The 24,146-nt window shown below is 36.1% G+C and overlaps 1 protein-coding gene across 2 annotated transcripts in view; it reads left to right on the top strand.

The window, feature by feature from the left end:
- LOC122813471 (serine/threonine-protein kinase TNNI3K) overlaps positions 1-24,146 on the top strand; it is a 2,121,983-nt gene that overhangs the window by 1,097,662 nt on the left and 1,000,175 nt on the right. For both annotated transcript variants that reach the window (XM_044085806.1, XM_044085805.1), the window contains exon 17: positions 7,209-7,313. In XM_044085806.1, the coding sequence (XP_043941741.1) occupies positions 7,209-7,313 (105 nt within the window). The remainder of the gene's footprint in view (positions 1-7,208; positions 7,314-24,146) is intronic.

Below are 24,146 nucleotides of genomic sequence, written 5' to 3'. Positions count from 1 at the left end.
TACTAACAGAAGACTATAACATCTATACTGAGCAACAACATCTGGGTTAATACTACTTCTCAAGAAGCAGTTTGGGATTATTGCTAACCTCTTGATTCCTAGTTGCATGTAGCTGTGTTGAAGCCAGCACTATCGCTACTATGAGACAGATAGCACTTCCAGTAATCAACTACAAACCTCATAGGCACTAATTCCCCTTCAGCCCATTTTATTATGCACAAGGAACCATGGATTTGCACTTTGCAACTGTCTCTGTAGCTAGCCTAGTTGAAACTGACATACTGAGACAATGTAGCAGTTGTCCCATGTTTAATGTCAATGACCTACAACTTAATCAAACAAACACAGTGTATGTATGATGTAATAATATAATGCTATTGGAAGTAAAGCTCTAACACAAAGCCATAATAGGTAATATGCAATTTGTTCTTTCACACAACACCACACAAAAAAAAATCACTCATAGCACAGAATAAACACATAGTCCTACATATGCTGAGGAATTTGAAAGTAACCTACCTAAGCCACAAATGTCTCCTAAATGCAATGTAAGAAATAGGTAACCTCAGCAACATGACAAATACACAAGAGTGTCAGCACCTGCCATGAGACACACATCTAAGAGTCACACTGATTCAGTTCACAAGCCCATAAGGCAAACTTTCACACATTTCATTATCCTAGTCATAGGTGCCCACTAGTATGAAACACTGATATACAACTCAACTGGCTCTGCCAGGACAGGGTTACAGTTAGTTGCCTATCAGATGCCATGATTTGCAACACTACACATGTACTCAGGTCCTTGCACCACAAGTACACGTATGACACAGTCATAGTGCATGTGGGTGTAAATGACTTAAGATGTACCTTAGTGGATTATATGAAGACAGACATGATGGAACTCTCAGAGTATTTAGCTGAGTCAGGTATGAACTTAGCCTTGAATAACATTCTGCCATCAGCAAGACTGATGCCACAGTATGAACAAAAGATTACTGATGCCAACAAATGGCTTAGCTTCTGGTGTCATTCTAAGGGGGTCCAAGATACATCAGCCTGAGAAGAAATGGTAGACAGTCCTAATGACCTTGCCAGGAATGTCTTGCAACTATCCTCCCAAGGCTTTCATATACATTGGCTAAATCCTTGTTCACACCCCATAGTGCCTTTTTAGGCAATGTCGGTCTTCTTAAGCTTCCAGCATAACAAAACAGAATATGGCTAACATAAAGGTATTACTGCTTAATGCTAGGAGCCTTAATGACCACTCCTTACCCTAGAAAACATTGATATATGCATTGCCACAGAGATCTGGTTCAAACCCATACGAGCACTCCATCAGTGCAGGGTTTCATTGCTTAAGGCACTAAAGTTGGCGGTGTCTCTATTTTCTTAAAAACATTTCATCACCAGACTCATTAGACAAGATAACAACCTAGAACTCCTCCATGTCCAACTTGCTATTAACAAAACCCCTTATCATAGGTTCATAGGTAAGTACCAGGCTAGCTGCCTTTTGGGCCATTGTAAGGCTAGACAATTTCTCTTTTTTGTGCTCAAACTAGCCTATCGCATTTGGTTAGAGATTGGCCTTACACATCCCATGGTTGATAATTATATATTACCCCTAATGAGAATAACTTAAATTAATACCATGGATAATTTGAGGGGACCCATGCATGGGATAAAGTATTTAGGAGCTGCCCCTATCCATTAGTAGTACAGGGGGCAGTCCTGGGGTAAAGTTCTGTTTCCTGTCAATAGATCCAAGTTGCTCTTGAAAATAGATAGGGATGACATTTGTTTCATGTGGTTGGTGAGTTTGTTCCAAAGCAGTGGTATCCTCTGTCAGCTATACCTCTCCCTCCAAACTATTCTTCTGATGTTGCAGAAGAGGTTGAGATCCCTAGACTGAGTATTTCTGATGCCATTTGACTCACTGATGTGCAGGAAATCCATCATTATTGAGTTAGAGGATGTCTTGTATGCCAGATGTGGATCACCTCTTAGCAGTCTGTAAGATACTCAGCATAGTGACAGGGCTTTGAGTTGGTCCGTATAAGACATGTTGTTTAGGCCTTATATCCTTTTAGTAATGCATCTATGTGGGTGTCTCAGTTGTTGCATGTTTCTGGACAGATACACACCAAAGAGGGCATTATATTCAATGATTGGCCTAATGAGGGCTTTATAAAGTAGGGCAATGGCATCTGTAGATCTAGACACAATCCCTTTGTTTATAAGCTGTGCAATATAGAAGGACTTTCTTACAACAATGGGTATATGTTGGCAAATGTTAGGTCACTGTTCACATAACTTTCCAAATCCCAAACAACTTGGTCACCTCTTAGGAGTGTATTCTCAATGTAGTAGTTCCCTAAAGTAGATGACTTCCCAAAGGATAAAATAATGCATTTTTTGGCATTTAGTTTCAGTCCATGATCCTGGCACCAGTTATTTATTTAGGATAAACCTAACTGTAGGATGGTTAAGTCACTGGAGGATTCAATGACTACTCCTAGTTTGCAGTCATCTGCAAACTTAGTCAGCCTAAGCCCTTCGGTATTGGCTTTTAGTTCAGAAAAGCAGATGCCAAACAGCAGAGGTCCAAGCACAGAACCCTGGGGGGTTCCACTGGTGACTGGTCTCGTTGTGGAGATAACTTCCCCATTTTGATTTTCTGCATTCTTTCTGTGAGCTAGTTGGCAATTCATTGGGTGACATAGGGGTTTATTCCCAATTTATTTAGCTTTTCTATTATCATATTTATCATATCACAGCTAACTATAAGATTCCTGCTATGCCCAGCTCAACCCATACTTCCTACCTAACCAGTATGTAGATGCTATGCTTTAAGCAGTGCACTGTTCTGCTAGAGGACTGCCCCCCCCCCAAAAAAAAAAGACTGGGAACATATATATCCAGACATTTCTGGACTACATTAATGCAAATTGTCTGGACCAATTAGTCTACACTCCAACCAGGGCTGATAAAGTCCTGGACTTTGACATTACTAATATGGGCAGCTTTGCTTCCCACCAACTGTAACTTCCTCCCTGGTCAAATTAGAAAACAAATCAGTCACATTTACCCTAAGACTGAAGCATTAAACATCTTCCAATACCTTGGTATTCAGAGGTTATGCCAAGGCTAATTTACAAAAAAATAATCATGATTTGGCTATGTTCAATAGCCCATTCTATCTTGACAACCCCACTGCTAAGGAATCATTTACTGCCAAATGCTATGCAAATATAAATAGCTGCACAGATGTATCCATCCCCCTCAGTAGTAAATGTAACTCCAAATGTAAAAATAACTCCCTGCACTTGAACCCTAAAATAAACAGGCTGTATAATAAAAGAAAAAAAGCTCATTGCACACAAAAATAAATTTAACTCTCAAAATGTCAATAGCGCTTTTGCTATACTTAACAATGAACTTTTGATCAAACCAACTAAAGTCAAATATGAAGAAAAAATAGATACAGAGGTGAAGGATAACCACAAAGCCTTCTTAAGATGTGTTAGAAATCTCAGAACCAATGTCCAGAAATGTGCAGAAGTAATAGCAAAGCATATCACATACTCAGACCCAGAGGACATAGCCAATCTACTAGCAGACAAATTTAGCTCAGACCTTTCCCCACTCTGCTTTCCTATATTCTCAAATTACATACCTGCATCTACACCCTCCCCCAAATATTCCAAGAACAAGTCCTCAAGATCCTATCCAAGACCAAGGACACTACTTCTGTGGGCTTGGATAACAAACTGGGCTGCCTACTGGTCAACATGAAACATGACTTTATCAGACCTGCTACAGATGTTATTCCATATCAGCCTCCAAACAGGCTTTTTTCTGGAAGAATGAAGGACATCAGCCGTCATCCCACTGCACAAAGGTAGGGTATCAATGGTCCTGGGTAATCATAGCCCCATAAGCATGACTAGCCACATCTGTAAGGCTAATAAATAAGGACATAGGTAACCTACTATATCTCAAACTAAGCCAGATCAGATTCAGATAAACTCTCCAGCTATATATAAATTCCTATGTAACTCATTGGACAGCAAATTAACTCACGAATAGAACCTGGGAAATTAGGATTGGCAGCTCTACCTCCTCCAAAAGACCTACCACTAGTGGTGTACCACAGGGTTCAATCCTTGGGACACATTTCTTTGGCATTTACTTCTCAGAGGTCAAAGCAAATGCTAAGGGTTTATGGATGATCAGGCTGCAGACAACTGTAAACTTTGTGCCATCATAAACCTCACAGAGGACACCAAAATCCTTCAAGAGGGCCTTTCCAAAAGAAATTGATGGTGTCAAAACCATGGATTGAAACTAAATGCCAATAAATCTATAATTGTGTCTTTCAGCAAGCATAACTTCCCCTGTAACTATCACATTGGCAACACATCCCTGCAAGTTGATCCTATAGTCAGAGATCTGGGAACCTATGTTGACAATGAACTGTCATTTGATCACCATCTATCCACTATTGTAAAGAATTATTTTTTCACCCCACAACTTATATCTAATGGTATGGGATCCAGGTCCAGGGATGTAATCTTTTCGCTGTCAAATGTTTGCAGCTTTCATTGGGCCAGTTATTGAATATAATGCCCTATTCAGTATGTACCTGCCTAAAATGTGTCACAACTGGAGTGACCACAGTGCTTTCTCACTAAAATAATTGAGGTAAAAAAACACAAAAAATATGCAGATCCTTTAACATATAGGTTACTGCAAGACAGTCTTTGTTTTGCATATACAACCTCAACAGACCCTATCCTGTCAGAACTATTGCACATTCAAATGATGGCATGAACAGCTGCACAAGGGATCTCAATCTTTTTTGCAACATAAATAGAACATGCTGGAGGGATAGGTATACATCACAGGAAATATCTCTTTTATGTAATCATCTTCTGCTTCACATAAAACAAAGTACTTATTTTACTCTATTTAAGCATGATTTGGATGAATGAATGGGAAACTGCAAATTTACCCCCAGTTTAGCACCTATGTCCCTCATAGATAGAGGCAACAAGTAAATGTTGCAACATATGCCTTGTTTTGCTTGGCTTATGTGTACAAAAACTATAAGCACTAAAACTACCATGGGAATATAAGAGCTAGGCTTCTTAAGATCCTGAACAGATCAATAGTCTAGTAAGTACCTATAAATCTATGAAACTGTCTATGTTCGACATGTCCAGAATGCCATGCACCCACTATTACCAGGATACATGTCTGGAAGGTGCTATCAAGGACCAGAACTACTTACTCCATGTGTACTGGAAACATTCACTGGGTGTTTAATAAATAGCATTAGATATGCTCTCACAAACCAATGTTTAGTAACAGGAATTATTCAGGAATTATGGCACACTGCAACGAGGATGCTCCTCTCAAGGGTGGTCCGACCACAGACCCTGGTAATTATTCATCATTCAGCCTTATGAGTCTGATCTGAAATGCTTTGCATTATAGCAGAACTGATCTCATCATGTATGTCATCAAAAACATCATTAGTCTAGCCCCTCACCAATTCAGCTTCTTATAAGAAGATCCTGCCTAATAAATCTAGTCAACTTCTTAAAGACGATAATTGCCATCAGATAATTAATGAACACACAGAAGTTTCTGCACTTGATGAAATTTGTCCTTTTGAACATTTATGTGTTTTTGGTGGAGCATTTTATTAGTAAAAAAAGAAAGGAAATTACTAAGAAGGTGGCTCGCTGCCCCCTCCCCCATGTGCTAACATTGCATTATGGTATTAGAAGCAGTACTATGTATATAAATCTGAGTACATGAACAAATGAAGGGTATATCTCAGATTGTTGGATGATATCTTCATAATGTGGTCAGGCAATATGAGTTTATATTTGAAGTTTATAGAATTTTTAAATCAAACAACATCTTTTTTAGAAAGCTGCATATAATTATTTCCTTGATATGGTACATTATTTAGATGTGGCAATTACTAAAGGTGGGTTGAACAATAAATACATTTCAGATAAATATCTGCACTTCCAGAGTTTCACTCATTGAAATAAAAAAGAAGTCTAGTGAAAGGTCAGATGGTCTATGTGTCATGGCTAATTTCTGATGACCAAATTAACTAGATCAGTTTTTCAATTCAAATGCTTGCCAAAAAAGATTAACCAAAGAACATTTTGACAGATATATGAAAGGAAGTGAAGGAAGGTAGTAAAAATATGTTTAAACCTGCATTAAATAAGCTCGAGGATGAATTTATGCCTAAGACATCTAAGGATGATAATAATTCTGAGGGAACTATGATATTAATGTTTAGTAATGATAGCCGGCAAGTAAAAATAAAAAAATATATTATACAAAAACTGCGTAATTTTTTCCCATTTAGTATTGATTAAGTCTATCATAAGTGATTCACCAAAGTTTATTCATAAAAAGTCCTTAAATTTAAAAAATTGAAAAATTTGGTAATGAACAAAAGAAAAAAAGGATAATTATAACAATGATATCTGCAGGTAGGAAAGATGCAAACAGTGTTGTTTTTTGAATATTAAGTATGAAGGGAAGGTATTACAAAGAATCTCACAACAAATAAGAGATATTCCAAATGGAAATGATTGTTTTCCCTCTGGTCTGTTTCTTCAAGCTTTGTTATAATTAAAAGATGTGCTATGGATGGGAAGGCAAAGCCACTCAAAAAATTGTCTAAGAGGGCCATTCATTCATATAGTTATAGTAAAATGAGATTCATTCAAATAATCATCAATCAACTGTACTATATTCATTAAATTATTTCATGAAAGTTACTTGTTTTAGTAGCATTGAGAGTAAAACTGTTATTAAATTATATCAAAATGCAGGGTATAGAAACTGGTATATTTATCCACACATTATTACACAGTTGTTTTAAAAGAATTCCAGCAAAGTCAGTGTTTTTTTTTTTCTGTCTTAAAAACAAGTTTTTTTTTAAAAAGGAAAGCCACAGTTATTACACCTTTATAGTTTTTACTGTTTTAATAGGTGTATCTGTCATTTCATTCCAAATGACACACATATTTCATTTTAAGATGTAGTTTAATATGTCAAAAAATGAAATATAAATTTTCCAATGTACATTTTTGTTAGTTCTCATACATCAATAAATAATATGACGGTAATGAACATTATTATGTTTCTGTTTTAATTAACTGTAGGATTATAGATCTTCAGTCTAAGCTGATCATTGCTGTTGATGTTGCCAAAGGAATGGAGTATCTTCACAATCTCACACAACCTATTATACACAGAGATCTAAACAGGTAGGTTTAAACACAATTCTCTTTATCACATTGGTAAAAATCTGACATAATGAGGTGATACATGTTAGTAAACTTCTTTTGACCATGGTATGCTCACAGTCAAAGGATGGCTTGAATATGTACATACTTATTGCAATAAGTCATAAAACCATGTAGCTGAGAGTAAATATTTCACTCCCATGTTGTTAAATTTCTTACAGAATGAGCTGCACAACTGAGCATGTCCATGAAGCATTAATACCAAACCTATTGCAGCTGGGGTGTTGTTCAGAGAAGTTTAAAAACAGATTGTGGTGATATGGAAGCTAGATAGTGTAAATGTTTTAACAGATAAAGGGGACACACTTATCAACTGTACCTATTCTGGAAGAATATACTTATCTTTAGGCTTGATTTAGTCCTTTACATAATTTTCTAAATATCCCTCATGACATGATTTTTGAAGCTGTTTAGTGTCGCTTTTATGTGCATTAAGAAGATGGTGAGGCTTGGGTGTTTGTTTAAGTAGTTTATTGTATACAAATACATATATCAGGATGGATGTCAGGAATATTAAACTTAAACAAGCTATCTAACTGACTACATACTTGCATGTTCACACTGGCTGCTCGCTCAAAATGGCAATCTTGCTTGCACATGCTCAGTACTTATAAGCATGTGCTGATTCACTAGAAAGCTTCGTAAAGGTATATCACACACACTGATCTACATCTAGTAAAAAGAAAAATGTACTACATTACCAACATACTAGCTGCACCAATAATTTAAAGAATGAAGACAGGCATCTTATATCTTCATTTTTCAGAAGCAAAAAAATAAATGACCGTCTGTAGTTGAATTGTGAAATGCATTTCATTAAGATTTTTCACTCTCTCTTTGATAATGTGTTTAGATTTTCCATTATTTATATCGCTCTTTTTTAATGTGTTTCTAAATTGCATCTCACATTCCTAGTGGAAGTGGGAAGAGTTATGTTGTATTTGACATTCAAATTTATACTTATTAGATATCAAGATATTAAGCTAGATGTACCTGCATTACTTTTCAGGAACCTTTGTACCTATTTTCAGTATCTGCAGGTTGAAAAGCTTGGGAGAGGACCTTGCTGTATAGCCTTTGCTGCATGAAAAAGCATAAGAGTTTTGCTGGTGTTAACAGAGGAGGATGTACTTACTAGAGTACTGTTTACAGAACGATGTCTTAGATTGTTTTCATTTGGAATAACTCATATACATAAGAGGAGGTTTGTGAGCTGGAAGGGCTGATGTTGCCTTGTGAAAGCTGTCTTGTCTCTACAGTGGGCATGGAGTACTTCTCTGCAAAAGTAAATGAAAAACTGAAGGCATATTTTTCTGAAAATTCTTTAAAAATCATATCATATCCTGGCTGAAAAATACTTGAGTATATGATCAGGACTGTATAAAAGCTATATCTACTGCTGTATTTAAATCAAGGAGCTATTTTTATAGTTCAGCATTATGGACTTGATACTTCAGCCAGCAAGAACTATATAAGAACAAGACTATTTTTTTTCTTTCAACAATCATGACACAAAAGGAAGTATTGTTATAAGTTCTGAAAGAAGGTAAAGTAACCATCTTGAGTTTGTCAGAGTTTAACCAAGCTGAACTGCTATTGACTTTGTTCCTTCCCGGCTGAGTCCTTCTGGGTACTTGACTTGTTATATTACATACTTTAGAATTTTAAGTTGTGCACCTTACCTGTAAAATATTTATCTGTATCTAAATCTATACCTAGCTAGCTGTGTGTGTGTGTGTGTGTGTGTGTGTGTGTGTGTGTGTGTATATATATATATATATATATATATATATATATATATATATATATATATATATATATATACCTATATGTGTGTGTATGTGACGTGTGTATGTATCCCCTTCAGAAGCTCAAATTTTCAAAACATCGAACTTCAAATGGCCAAGACTAGAAGATCAAAGTTTTGAAACTTCGAACATTTTGAATGGGGATCGCTGTACAGTGCGGAATGGGATATTTTCCATTCTCTTCACTGTAGTTCAGTCTCAGAGTTAGTATATTTATTTAGCAGGGGATGTGGGGGTGCAGGGCAGCTTGCCCCTGCAAAAATGTTGGTTTTTACTTATTTTTTATTTAGTTTTCAAAGTTTCAAAATTTCGATCTTCTGGTCTCAGTCAATTGAAATTAAGTTTTGAAACTTCAAGCTTTAGAAGTAGATCTACATGCAAAATCTCTCTCTCCCTATACACACACACACACACACACACACACACACACACACACACACATATATATATATATATATATATATATATATATATATATATATATATTTTTTTTTTTTTGTTTGTTTTGTTTTTTTTCCTCAAAGACATGCAGTAGGTGGATTGCACACTTTAAACTGGCTATAAGTGGGAGTGTGTGGTACAGAAGAACAACTGCAGCAGGGGAAGCCACCCGGCAGTGTAAACCTTGGTTGTAGATGATTGTCACTGTTGAATTGATACCCTGACCTCATCTGCAAAAATGGGAAAAAGTGGCTGCAGATGTATGTATATATATATATATATATATATATATATATATATATATGCAAAGATATACATATACATGCACATGTATATAAATCTGTATTTATCTTTCTATATATGAATAAATATACACACACACACACACACACACATATATATATATATAATATATATATATATATATATATATATATATATATATATATATATATATATATAGATATATATATATATATATAAGCACTTTACTATCTCGAAATACCGAAATCTCGATTTTCAGTATCTCAAGACGAAAATGCCGAAAGTGCACTTGAGCGAAACTGCACTTGATTGAATCTGAAGTGTCGAATTTGTGGTTGTGGTGGTGTGGTATGTGGGATTTGCTGTGTTTGTAAGGTGCGGTGTGCTGTGGGATATGGTTTGCCTGCCTCTGTGTGGATATATGTGGAGCAGACCTCTCAACCATCCTGAATTACTCATTTTTTACCGAGTTTTGGGGTCCCAATAATGGGGTGTCAGGATTCCCAAGTGGCACCCCATTATTTCCAATTTTTTTTATCTATTTTTTGATTTTGCGCTTCTGGAGCTGACATCATCACATGCGTGATGACGTCAGCTCCGTCAACATGCTGTTCATCTGTTTGAATACAGGGCCGTTCGGGTAAGCCACACATCTGTTGCAGGAGGATTTATTTACACTTTTAAGCATGAAGTGATTGCCGTTCAGGCAGAACATGAGCCGAGAGTGTCTGCTTTGCTTCTAAATGAACAGACTACGTTTGGGCAGGAGTTCTATTTCTTCAACTGCAGAGCTAAAAGGATTAGCCTCCAGACAGAAGGTACATACGTTATTTGTGTGTGTGTGTATATATAGATATATATATATATATATATATATATATATATATATATATATATATGCATATATATATATATATATATATATATATATATATGTTCCAAGGTGTCATCTAGAAGAAGCCTTTCTTCACCATAATGTATGCTTTCTCTGCTTTGATAGAAGGTGGTGGGTTAATTCTTTTATTTAACCACTACCCATTAATGGTCACTAATGCTGGGGGGGGGGGTGGTAATGAAGTCTGCTCTTTGTGCACATTACAACAAATTTCAAGAATATCCAAGTAAAGGCAGTATGCTCATTTACTACACTTCTTAGCTTCCATTGCCAAAATAATGATGATCACATTTAGAAATGTTAGAGTAAAAAAAAGGTTTTAAAAAGAAAATTAAGAACAATGGGGCAGTATTAGAGCTGTTTAAAAACTATTGTTTAATTCATCATAAAAGATATTTATAAATAAGTATAGAAATGTAATAAAAACAAATGTAAGTATGAAGTTTTTAATAGTTGTACCAGTTATAGAATTTGTAATGTATTGCACAGCATTTAATGGAGAATGAAAACTGTTTATACACCAGATGGGCCAAACATAATTATTAAATTGTTAGAAGTTTATAATATTTGTAACTCTAAAAATTAACTAAAAATGTTATTGAACAAAGCTTCTTAATAGTTTAGACTGATTTTCATTTTTCACAACCGATATTATTTTATAAGTGAGGGCAATAGAGTATTACTGTAAAGTTATATCAAAGAAAAATGAATTACTTGTCTGCTAACAGGCAGATAAATACATAGCTTATCTCTTTATAGGTTAGTACTAGACTAATTGCCCTAATGGTCCATTTTAAGCCTAGCCAATTACCCCCCTGTGAGAATCAAACCCCATAACTTGTGTCTGTAAGGCAAACACCTTAACCATTATGCCAATCTCCCACCTGTTCTGAATCTGTTCTTTCCTTTGTCCTATTTTTGGAGTGGTCAGCCATGGTCTTTTTGAATCTTTCTAAGTACCATGGAGTCATTGTTGCTGCTCTGTTCATCTTCTTAAATGTCTTTCTTCACTGTGACTAATATACATCATAATTTGTAATAATATTGTTTATAATGATTGACCCATTAGTACATACACCGGAGTAGTAAAGTTGGAGATTTGGTTTGCTGTCAAATGTTTGCAGTTTTACTGTGTGTGTGTGTGTGTGTGTGTGTGTGTGTGTGTGTGTGTGCGTGTCTGTGAGAAAATGCCCCCAATGAAATATATCTGGTGGCTAGAGATACTCAGGCTCAAACCCTGTACCTTAGGTACAGGTAAAAAGAGTCTAAAGTCCCTAGCCATCATCACTTGTGAATTTATGCCTCACAGTTTTGTTCTGTTCCTCATTAAATCTCTGGTTTTCAGGATTGGTGGCAAAAATAAAACCTTTTTTTCTAGCAATTTTCTAAGTTTATAAGATCAGTATTTGAAATGTGTCCCTATTTGGGGGCTGTATCCCCCCATTATTGGCTTTGTTCTGTATTTTTGTTCTAAGAGGTTAAGAGCTATGGTGAGAAGTGAGAACTGAATTCACTAAATGATAGCCATTTAAGTTTGTATTCCTATCTTTCAGCAAACTGCTGATTTAGCTTAGTGGTATGTTGCTCTGACTGTAATGCACAGGGTTTTGTGTTCTAGACTAGGTAGTGAAATGCATGTTAATAACACAACATTTTATGCAAGCAACTTTCCAAAATTATACAAGCAATGTTTAAAATGTGTCCCTGTTTTTTGGCTTTTTGCGACCCCCCAATTGAAAATAAGTGCATGAAGTTTTAATGCCTAGTCTAGTTTCATTGTGAGACAGTATTGCTTTGTCTAGCAGATATCTATTAGTGTTTGTGCATTGTGCTATAAAATGTAAAAAATAAAATCCAAATAATCATTGTAGAAGTAAAGCAGTATGCAAACATTAGTGTTTTATGGTAAATGGGGTGAAATAGCCAGGTAATGGACATTGGAATGGCTGCAGAGGGATTCTGGTGCTATATTTTGGTTCTGTTCTTCAGTTTGCATTTGAAAGTTGGTATCCCACAATTCCATTGGAGTGGGCGGGGTTGCATAATTATGTATGCAAATTGTACGTTAATCAGCGTACAGATTTGTACCTATTTTTCATGGGCCTTGTCCAGATTTTTGATGATTCCAGGTTGAGAGGTATGATGTGGAGATTCACGTAAGTGCTGTTTTTTTAAGGGCTTGGGATAGGGATTTGAGTGTGTTGGGAAGTTTATATGTAGCTTAGGGTAGGTAGGTGGGTAAGAGTGTGAGTGTGTAAGTGTTGAGAGTGGTGGTGTTTGTACATATGTGGTGTAATGTTTGTGCAAGGGGAATATAGAGTATGTAGTGGTGGGTTTAGTGTCTTTGTCTTTTTAGTACAACCTCGTAGTTAGTATATATAAGTAGGGGGGTGTGGGGGTGCAGCTTGCTCCCCTGTTTATATGTAGGGTAGGTGTGTGTATTTGTGTTGTTGTGTTTGCGCATGTTTTGTTGGTTTGTTGTAGTCTGGGGAGGAAGGTGTATGCATGTTTGTGTGGTGGAGGGTGTATTTAAAAGTCACAATTTTGAATTTCGTGCTTTTGGGGTTTCCATATTGTGAATGCCGGTTTTATATTTTCAAGATACTGAAATGTGAGATTTCAGTATTTCAAGATTATAAAGTGAATCCATATACATACGTATATACATATATATATATATATATATATTTATATATATATATATATATATATATATATATATATATATGTGTGTGTGTGTGTGTGTGTGTGTGTGTATGTATATATATATATATATATATATATATATATATATATATATATATATATATATATATATATTTAAATATGGGTCTACTTTGCTTGGTTGAAAGCCTGTATACTCATACATTATTTTCCTGAAACAAAAATAATAAAAACTGAAATCCCGAGCTGCACAGTAACCTGGGGAAATATGTCCTTTTACCCACTGGAGTGTGATCCCAAAATTGGTATATATATAGTTGGGGAGGTGGAGAGCATAGTCCGCCACCTAGGTGGGTTTCAGATACTACGGTGTATTGTCATGAGTTTTGGGCAAGTGTTTACTTGCCCTGAAAAAAACACCCAGTTCGGGATTTTAGTGTTCATTGTTTTCGTCTCATGAAAATAACATTCAAGTAGTTCCACTTTTGAGCATGCAGAGTAAATCCATATATATATATATATATATATATATATATATATGTATATATATATATATATATATATATAAATATATATATTTTTTTTTTACATACATACATACATGTATGGGTCTACTTCATAGGATCGAAATTTCAGAACCTATGATTACTGAAGACCAAAGGATCGAAGTTCGGAAATACCAAACCTGCGAAAAAAAATCTAAAATGTGAAAAGTTCTTATTTCACATTTTTGCAGGGGTCAAGCCCTCCTGACCCCCCACACAAACTACTACTTAAATATACCAACTCCAAGATCACACTACACTGAAGATAATGGTAAAGTTCCCATTCTGCACAGTGGAGTGAACTCCATTCACAAAGTTCGATATTTCAAAACTTTGATCCTCTGGTCTTCGATGATCAGAGGTTCAATTTTTTTGAAATTTTCAAATTTCCATCCTTTGATATACACATGCATACAGATGTCAAACAAGTGATCAAATGTTTAGATCATTGAATGGGTCTAATACTTGCACAAGCAATTGAATAGTAATATGAGTGCAAAATGACAGCATTAGTTTGTAGGAGGTTGGGCACAGCAGGGAATGGGTAATTTATTCTTTCTACACCATTGTGTAGAAAAATAGCAGGGGATGTGGAGTGTGTACTGGCAAACTGCCCCCCAGGAAAAAAAAAAAACATTTATTTGTAGGTATTCTTTTGGTAAGTATGTACATTCCATTGTTAAGTAATTCGAACACTTATGTTTGATCAGTTTATGTTCGATACATGTGTTCAGTCATAAGCCATACTTTCATGTTTACAGAATCTGAATTATTTTTCCACACCGTTTTTCTGAATCTACTGAAATTGCTTGCATGTTGTCACTTTCCAAATAGATGTTACTGTCTGCTTTGTTTTTTTTTTTTTTGCAGAATGCGGTTACAAACAGAGGATTATGACTGGGTCTCCGATCATGATGAGTATGTTCTGTGTTCAAGATACAGATGCTAAGAAATTCCCCTTGAGAGCGAAAAGCACATAATACTATGTTATGATTGGAAATCTGATCATAATTCATTGGAGATTTAAATGCTCCATGTACTACTAGTTCAAAAAAAACAAACCGTGCCAGATTCATGAATGCCTACATGATCTATATCCAAGAATATCACGATACACAGCTACACAAGACAGATAATCCACAGTGCTGGCTCCAATAAAGGCTGTCCCTCCTGCTGTTCTCCTTTTCAGAAGAACAAGTACACGCCTACTGGAATTCTCAATAAAAATGTCGATTTATTTCACAAAGACACAACGTAGAGTAAAACCCACATCAGAAAACAGGATTAAGCGCTTTCAACTCCCTTCAGGAGACTTCACCAGAATCATCCTCAGCAATGCTTTGCCCAGTTTAAAATGTTCTCAGACATACCTCATTGGTTGTTCAATTAATGAATCAAATGTTAACTATTAACAATTAAAGTGCATGGTGCATTGAACAAAACTTTTCATTCATAGTATAAATACATATACAGTTCATCATATTTCACAATAAAACTTCCTAATACAAAAACATATCTTACCAGACACTATAATAATGAAATATAATAATAAAAAATACTTAATAAAATTACTGTAAAGGGTATAATAGTTGATACACAGACTTGTGAATACATAAATTACTTCATCTCATAATGTGACAATAGCAGCTAAATACAATTCTAAGTGCTACTCAAATGTAAAAGCTTCCTAAATATAAAATTAAAATTGTCACATCAAATATTGTACAGCCATTAAATAAAACATGATACTGTCATTAATATATTGTATTAAGTATAACCATGTATTATAACTATATTTTATAACTATAATATATAACTGTATTTTATAAATGTAATTCATAAGTATTTTTTATTTATGGATAGATGCATCATGTATTTTATATTTTATACATCAGATCTTTTGGGATTGGATGCTAACAGTTTGAGGGCTGGGGTGATGGAGGTATGGTCAATTAACCCTGGGGTGTTGCATGCATCCAATCTCAGTTAGCATACCATTTCTCGAAATTCTAATCTAGTCTCCCAACCCCCCCCAACTCACTAGTATGATATGTTTTTGTATTAGGAAGTTTTATTGTTAAATATGATGAATTGTATATGTATTTATACTGTTCTTCTGAAAAGGGGAACAGCAAGAGGGACAGCCTTTATTGGAGCCAGCACTGTGGATTATCTGTATTCAATATGTCCCTACCACATTTTTTGTGCTGTCTGTTCACTGAGAAAGATTTCACTAAATGTAGATGTAGTCTACGTATTGTAGTAATTCTACCACTGTTTCCAGAACTTCCAACAACCACAAGACTTCCCAAATCAGCTTTCTTGGATCCTTGTGATATGTTTTCTCCAGCCCCAGGAATGCCCAGCTGGATGCTTTCCTCATCTCTAGCATCTTCTCAACTTGTTGTCTCACTGCAAATGTGAGGTTGGTTGTGCTGCATTCTAATCTGAATCTGAACTGCTCATCTCCCATCTTATTTTCTACTGCTTTTGATTATTTATTTGCCAATCACTCTTTCCAGCACTTTCTTGCAGTTGTTTGATGCATCTGTACTGTCCCTAGTTGTGAATATCCCCTTTATTCTTGCACACTGTCACTAGTATGCTTATCCTCCTGTCAGCTGAGATACTCATTTCTCTCCACACTGCTGTGAGTACCATTTGGACCAATTTCTCCTCTAGATCTCTCAACACCCTGATGACATTTGTGTTGCCTCGTCTTTGCCTGCTGCTTTCCCTGATTTTGTTTTCACTATGCTCTTACATCTGGAGACGTTTCTTTCTGCTTCATTACAGACTGTGTCTGAGACAGTACAGTGACATTTTCTTCTTTCAGAAGATGCTGGAAGTAGTCCTTCCATCTGCTGTTGATGCCCTGTGAACTGGTGAGCAGGTTGTAGCATCACTTATGATGGGTGTCAAATGACTGTCTTCTCCATCATTCTGTCTTTGCCTTGCAACCTGAAAGAGCTGTTTTGTGCCGTCTGCTGAACCATTTTCCTGAAGCTGGTAGAGTGACTCTGCTACCTTGTGCTTTGCTACTGCAGCTGCTCTTTTAGCCTCTTTGTTAGCTAGCCAGAAGTATTCCTTCTTACGCTAGTCTGTCTTTCAATTTCCAACTTTTTCCTGCACTCCTTCTTTCTTTTGTTAACTTTCTGGACTTCTGTATTTCACCATCAACATTTCTTATGTACCTTATTTCCATGCCAAGCTTGGCCACATATGTGTTCTATAGTTTTAGCACATGCTATTTGTAGACACTGATTTTTCTTCAACTCCACTATTTCATCTTCTTCCTGAGGTGCTGAGCCCTGAGTATTCCCTTTAATTATTGTGTTTTTGCTCTCTTCACCGTTCAGGACTTAAGCCTAGTCTCTACTGACCTTTCAGCCTTCTCTGACCCCTGCTTGCAGCTGATTGTGGCCACCAATGATTTATGCTCTAACTTTGCAAACTCAGATTCTTCCCCCAGAGCTCTTTCCTTATTAGGAGGAGGTAGACTCGAGTGGCATGTTGGCCACTCCTGTATGTATTCTTGTGGCTACCTCTTGCTGAGTCATGTGTTGTATCAAGCCATTTGCCAAAGAGAAGTAAAAAATAGCCTCTTCTCCATTACTCCTGTTGTTCCATTCATGTGGATCCAGACAGTCCTCATAACCTGTTCTATCTGTCCCGTAGGGACCCATTATCAACCCAAACTCACATTGCCCTGCATTTTAGTAGGTCCTACAACTGCTGCCTAAATGCTGAATGCTCAATGTACTCTTTTCCTTACTATCACAACCCTGCTGTGGGGCATAGGATTCGATTATTAATTTTGTCATATCTTTATAATGGAATCTGATTGCCATGAGTCTATCACTAATTCTAATCATATCCTTCACTGTCTTCGGAAGAGTGTCCCTCACCATTTCTAGTCTGTCCTTCCCCCTCAGCAGTAAACTGTAGATCCAAAGCCAAGTGTTAGTGTCCTGCTATCTCTGGTTCTTGGATACACAGGATATCCATTCCCTTCCTTACCCATTTCTAAGCTGTCTCATGTTAGTGGACCTATATTTATTGAGTGTAGCATTAGTTCATGTTTGGCAGGTTCATAGGTTTATAGGGACATAGGTATATATATAAATATATATATATATATATATATATATATATATATATATATGGCTAATGACCACCAGGGCCTTTATAAGTCTTGTCATGCAATCCAACCCAGTTGTGTTCCCTTGTCTGTACTCAGTTATATCCTGTGTGCCTTCAGTTTTGCTTTCCATTCCCCTATTATTTACTTAAGTTCTTGCTCAGAGTCTGCCTGTAATGTCACATCAGCTGCATACAGCAGCTTTGTTGATCTGCCCTCTCATAGGTTCATAGTTTGGTATTAGGCTATCAGCCCTTGGGCCTATACAAGCCTAGCCATAACAATTCCCTGACTATTTCTTCCCACAGTATTTACTTCCCTAGACCCTTGTCTAGCAGGGCAACTGACATGATCCCTGGGGTGAATTTCCTATCTCCCATCCAATCATCAAGGTTCCTTTTGAAGAGGGTCAAAGAGGTGCTCTGCTTGACATGTATGGGGACTCTATTCCAGAGTCTGGAGTCTGCAGTTATCATGGCAGTAAATGGGGGAATCAGAAGAAGCTGAAATTGAAATAGAATGGAAAATAGTGAAACACGTTAACAGCTTCAAGTATTTAGGAGGGGTGGTTGAGGAGAAGGGAAGTCTGAATGAGGAGATCCAAGCTAGAATCAAAGGGGCTGCAGGAAACTGTCACCATGTGTCAAGGATAGTGTTGCAGAAGGCTGTCAAAAAAGCTGAAAAGTAAGTTGCACAGAGCAGTGCCAAGATCAGTGTTACTGTACAGTACAGAAACCTGGGCAGGAAAGCAGAAGGCAATCTGTTGAAGAAGATTTGGGAGGAATGGAAAGAAGGCGATAGGGAACGAGGTTGTCCAGCAAAAAGATGATGGACTGTGTGACAGAAGACCTGGGACACAAAGTGATGACTGTTGATGAAGGTAAGAGAGTGGCATTGGATTGAGAGAGATGGTGACAGTTAAAATGACACCCTGACCACAAGTAGAAAGATGATGCTGTTGATGACAATCATGTGAAGGAAGTGCAATCTTGCATTTACTTCAGGCTGTTTAGTAATACATTCCATTGTTTAGTAAGTTTTGAGCTTGTGGTTATATTACTATATTAGGTGTTGACTGCAGTTAGGAAGAGGCTGTCTGAAATGCATTATTTGGTAGGGGTGAAAGGTCAAGCCACACTGTGGTGTAGTGAAGCATGTGAATGAGAGTTAGCTGCATGGAAAGCAAAGGTAAGAAAAAAAATTAAAGTATACCTTCTCCAGCACCAAAAGCATTTGAATCTGATCAGGTATTCTGTATAACTACACTGTATACAAGAATTGAGTATTTGCTCAATGACAAAAATTATCTTCTGTAACTGGAGTATGGTATGTGTCAAAGGTACTAAATTACCATGTACATTATAGTGTATATGTGCTATACACATCTGAATGTATAGTGTTCTTTCTGACATTGCCAAAAAAAGTATTATACGCCTAACAGCCTTCCTGGTCATCCATTGCAATGTTGCTATGGTACATACCTCTCATACTGCAAACACTGAAAATCAAAACAAAAATCCTTGAAAAGCAAATATATCCATCCCAAAATATGGGCATCTGTTTATCATAAAATGTGAATACCAAGTCAGATATCTTCTTGTTTCCAGTAGGAATGTTGCATACTACACAGAAATACATGTTTAAAAAAGTGATCGAAAAATCTAAGCACTTTATCAAAGAGAGTATAAAATCTGTAAACATTAATGAACTGTATCGAAAAATGTTAACACACAAGTTCATTTATTTTTGCTTACAATAAAGAAAGGTGTAAGATGTGGGTCCTCTTTCTTAAACTATTGGTGCCAGTTGTATGTTGACTATATAGTGTGGGTTTATGTGTACTAGACGGCTTCAAAAATCGAGTCCCTATCAGCATCTCGAACGCTGACAATATCGAATTTGATATTGTCGCATTGAGAATGCTGAAAGTGCAGAACTTTGAACGTGTAAACGGAAATCTCTGTAAGGGGAGATTTCCGTTTACCTCAATGTTGTGCAGTCTCGAAGTTGGTATATTTAAGTAGCGGGGGTGTGGGGGGTGCAGGGGGGCTTGGCCCCTTGCCTACACCCTTTAGTTTTTTTTTTTTTTTTTTGTTTATTTTTTTGTTCTCGGCATTTGAAAATTGGATAGTTCGATCATGTCAGTTCGACATTTAGTGATTCGAACTATTCACTTTTCGAAATGCTGATATATTCCCTCAAAAATCACATCTTAATGGAGGACTCCGAAAATTGTAAATCATCCAGAAAATAAGGACATTTCTACAAAAATAGGTACATCATGTGCAGGGATAAATCCAGCTTGAAAATAGGAATGTTCCTCCAAAATAGGGACAGTTAATGGTATGATTTGCTGCTGTATAAGGTGGGATGGGTGAAAAGAAAAAAAGAATAATCTAGATGAATGTTTGAGCACCTGGAGTATCAAGTATTGAGGATCAAAATCCATAGCATGATTACATCATTCTGGTATAGAATTGTCTTTGCAGTCCACTGAATGATTGCAGCCTGCATTAGATTTATGGGCAAAGCCAATCAAAGGTTTACAGTAATGGCAAAACATTTAATGCCTTTTCCATATTTAATGTCTTCAACCATTTGTCTAGTGCATTACAAAGTGGATTTCTTCTTAAAGTTTGTTAACTGGTCATGTTGATTGATACCCAGGATATCAGGATTATGTGACAAATCCAGTGGAGCGATTTTTCTTAATTACAGTTTTACAGTAAGTTGTAGTGTTCACTTTGAGAGTACAAACACAACATAATGATGGTCAGTAGGAAGGGAGCTGGTAGTTTGCAACATTGTAGTCAGCACTGTACCTTATACTAATTTTTCACTGTAATTGGATATTTGCTATACTTGGTAATGTAATAACAGTTATTTTCTGTTATTATTACATAAGACAAGTTGTGGGTTTTGGACTGGCCATCAGAAAATATCTGTTATGCATGCCACATCCTTGTGAGTAGCTCAGAATGTAAAATGTGAATAGCTGTCCTCCTGGACTCAGAATGTAAAGTGTGAGTAGCTCTCCTCCTGGACTCAGAATGTAAAGTGTGAGTAGCTCTCCTTCTGGACTCAGAATGTAAAGTGTGAGTAGCTCTCCTCCTGGACTCAGAATGTAAAGTGTGAGTAGCTCTCCTCCTGGACTCAGAATGTAAAGTGTGAGTAGCTCTCCTCCTGGACTCAGAATGTAAAGTGTGAGTAGCTCTCCTCCTGGACTCAGAATGTAAAGTGTGAGTAGCTCTCCTCCTGGACTCAGAATGTAAAGTGTGAGTAGCTCTCCTCCTGGACTCAGAATGTAAAGTGTGAGTAGCTCTCTTCCTGGACTCAGAATGTAAAGTGTGAGTAGCTCTACTCCTGGACTCAGAATGTAAAATTTCAAACAGACCAGCCAAAGGATAATCATAGTTAAGTAACTGTATAGCCACAGTGGACAAAATACAGTATTCTGCTCAAGTACACTCAAAGGGAAGATGAAACTACATTGGACATTCTACTCCCAATAAAAGAGTTTACCGTTGTAGACAAGGTTCTTCATAACTCTACCACTTATTAAATTTGCATTATAAATTGTACTGAAACCTGGAAATCATTGGATATCTATAGAACTGGGTACATAGCCCTCCAAACTTCCCAGATAGGGGACATTGTCCCTCTTCTATCTTTAATTTCCATATAAACTTTGGGTACAAAATAGTCATCTTTAAATTATTTTTTAGCTTTCAAAACAAATGTAAGATGGAGTTTTAGTGACTGGGATAATAAGCTGGCCTTTTGGAATGCACTGAATAGTAAACCTCAAAGAGAAAAATCAAATACATCAATGAGTCAAACTAATCTATGGATTTGCTTCATGACAGAATGTCAGCACTGCTTTACTCTGCCCTCCTGCCTTAATCAAAGGCATTTTGCTTCTCTTTTCTTGTAATCTTTGTTAAATTAATTAGACTAAATTAGCAAACAATGGATCATCAGAAATTGTTTGTTTCTGTTTGCAATAGCTTCTCTCATATTTCTGTGTCACGTGCTCCCATTATGAAAGAGTATATACACAGACACACACACGTATACATACATTTAAATGGAAATTGTCAGTGCCTAAAGTTTCTAGCTATGGTCTGCAGTCAACTTGATTCATAATGTTACTTAGTTATTATTTTTCATTGTATAAAATTTACTTTTTCATCAAAACAACTATATTACCAGCATAACCCTTGAGCTAGGAGTTTTCAGACTACTCATAAAAATAATCAACAGTGAACTCACATAAACCGTCATGATATCCTTTTGTAGTTAGCCAAGACCAACAAAAAATCATAGGACAGAGTTATAAAGGTGACAGTTAGTATTTGCACTGGTGTCTGTGTTACTGTAGAAAGGGCTATGTGAAAAACAGTCAATGTTGTCTCTGCTGATCGGTGAGGGATCCAATACACTTTTTTGTACACGCAGTAAAAGACACAAAGGACAACTGACTGGGTATAGAAGTTGTTGTTAAATGGCAAATTTTGTGGTTTCCTTAAGAATTTTTACTGAGTTTTGCTTTAGGGTCTGTGGCATTTTTCATTCTGTACTGCTCTTTTAAAAATGGGTTACATTATCAAGCTGGCATTAGCAATTTTTTTCCTTCATCTGGCTGGTGACCTGATATCAGGTGCATGCAAAAATAATATCTCCTAAGTGCATTTACTGTTTCTTTCTACCTATCAGTCAACATAAACTGTCTTAGTAGCTAAACAATCTTTTTTTATACAAGGCCATCTGCTATGAGATTTGTTGTTTGACAGCTGTAGCTCAAACCTTTTGATAAAATGGCTGTCTTCTTGTTTTCAAATCACGAATGAAACATTGCATTTTTTTAACTGCAGCTACTTCCAGCTAGTGACACTGACTGTGATCTTTATGTTTCTCTAGAGAGTTTCAAGTCAATTTATCTTAAAAAAGTCTGATAGGAGCCTTGTCTCTTCTCAAGGTATGAATTTCAAAGGTGTACTTGACAGGAACTTTTATTTAAACATACCCTGAATGACTTAATGTAAGGGTAAGCCTACTTTCTTTTTTTTTTTTTTTGCACTCACCACCTGTAGCAAATATGTGTTATGGTGTACAGTGATTCTGCTTTTACATAAAGAACTAAGTGAGATATTAAAACACATAGTATATACTAACACATTTCAACACAGTAAGGCCAAAATATGTACTAGTTAATGGGCATAGTTGTTTCTGTAAGTCTATTAATAATAATGCTAAATAATAATGCTTGGCAATCATATAGTACAAAATAAGTGCTGATAAATAAATCAAGATTGTTCTATTTTTAAACTGAAACATTTGCTAATCCACAGATGCAGCCTACCACATTTGTTGAGTAAAGTTCACCTTAATTACTTTTACAGAAATGTAATTTTACCTGTATGTGATAGAAATGCCCTTTAGCTCACATTATGAAACTTCATTTAACAGAAGAGATGATAAGTCTTCCTTCTAGATAAGAGTCATGCTGACTCATTAGAATTTCAACCATATATGAAGATATGAAAGTAATTTCTAATACCAAGGTGTTTTTGCTGATAACTAAAATATTTTATAGTTGTGTACATACCATTGCATGGCTCTGGAAATGCATTTTTCAAAAAGGTATGTCTATTTGATCACATACCCAACCACTACATGAATGCATACTCAAAGCAAGAACATATCTACAAGTTTAAGTTTACCAAAGTCACTATCATAATGCAGAAAAAATAGGTTTCATCATTAGATTAGTAGCATTAGGTTCACCCAGTTAATATTTGTTGTAGCAAGTTTGCTATCTCACAGCCAACAAGCTCCTTAAATTATACATCCTGTATTTTCCTTAATTATGTTTGTGCATTGTTGATTTCTAGAGCTATTTATGAATCCACTATTTCTTCTGATCAGGTAAAGTTTTATGTACTGATTCATTTTTTTCTTAGCAGTTGCATTTCCTTATATCACATCTTTTTACATTAAATCAAATCTATCACACTTCTGATAATCCCTCCTGTT

Source organism: Protopterus annectens, chromosome 10.part0, assembly GCF_019279795.1.
Source record: "Protopterus annectens isolate FY-2018-M chromosome 10.part0, PAN1.0, whole genome shotgun sequence".
Lineage (NCBI taxonomy): Eukaryota > Metazoa > Chordata > Ceratodontiformes > Protopteridae > Protopterus > Protopterus annectens.
The sequence above is the reverse complement of the archived record's forward strand: the minus strand, read 5'-3'. Positions and strand labels throughout refer to the sequence as shown.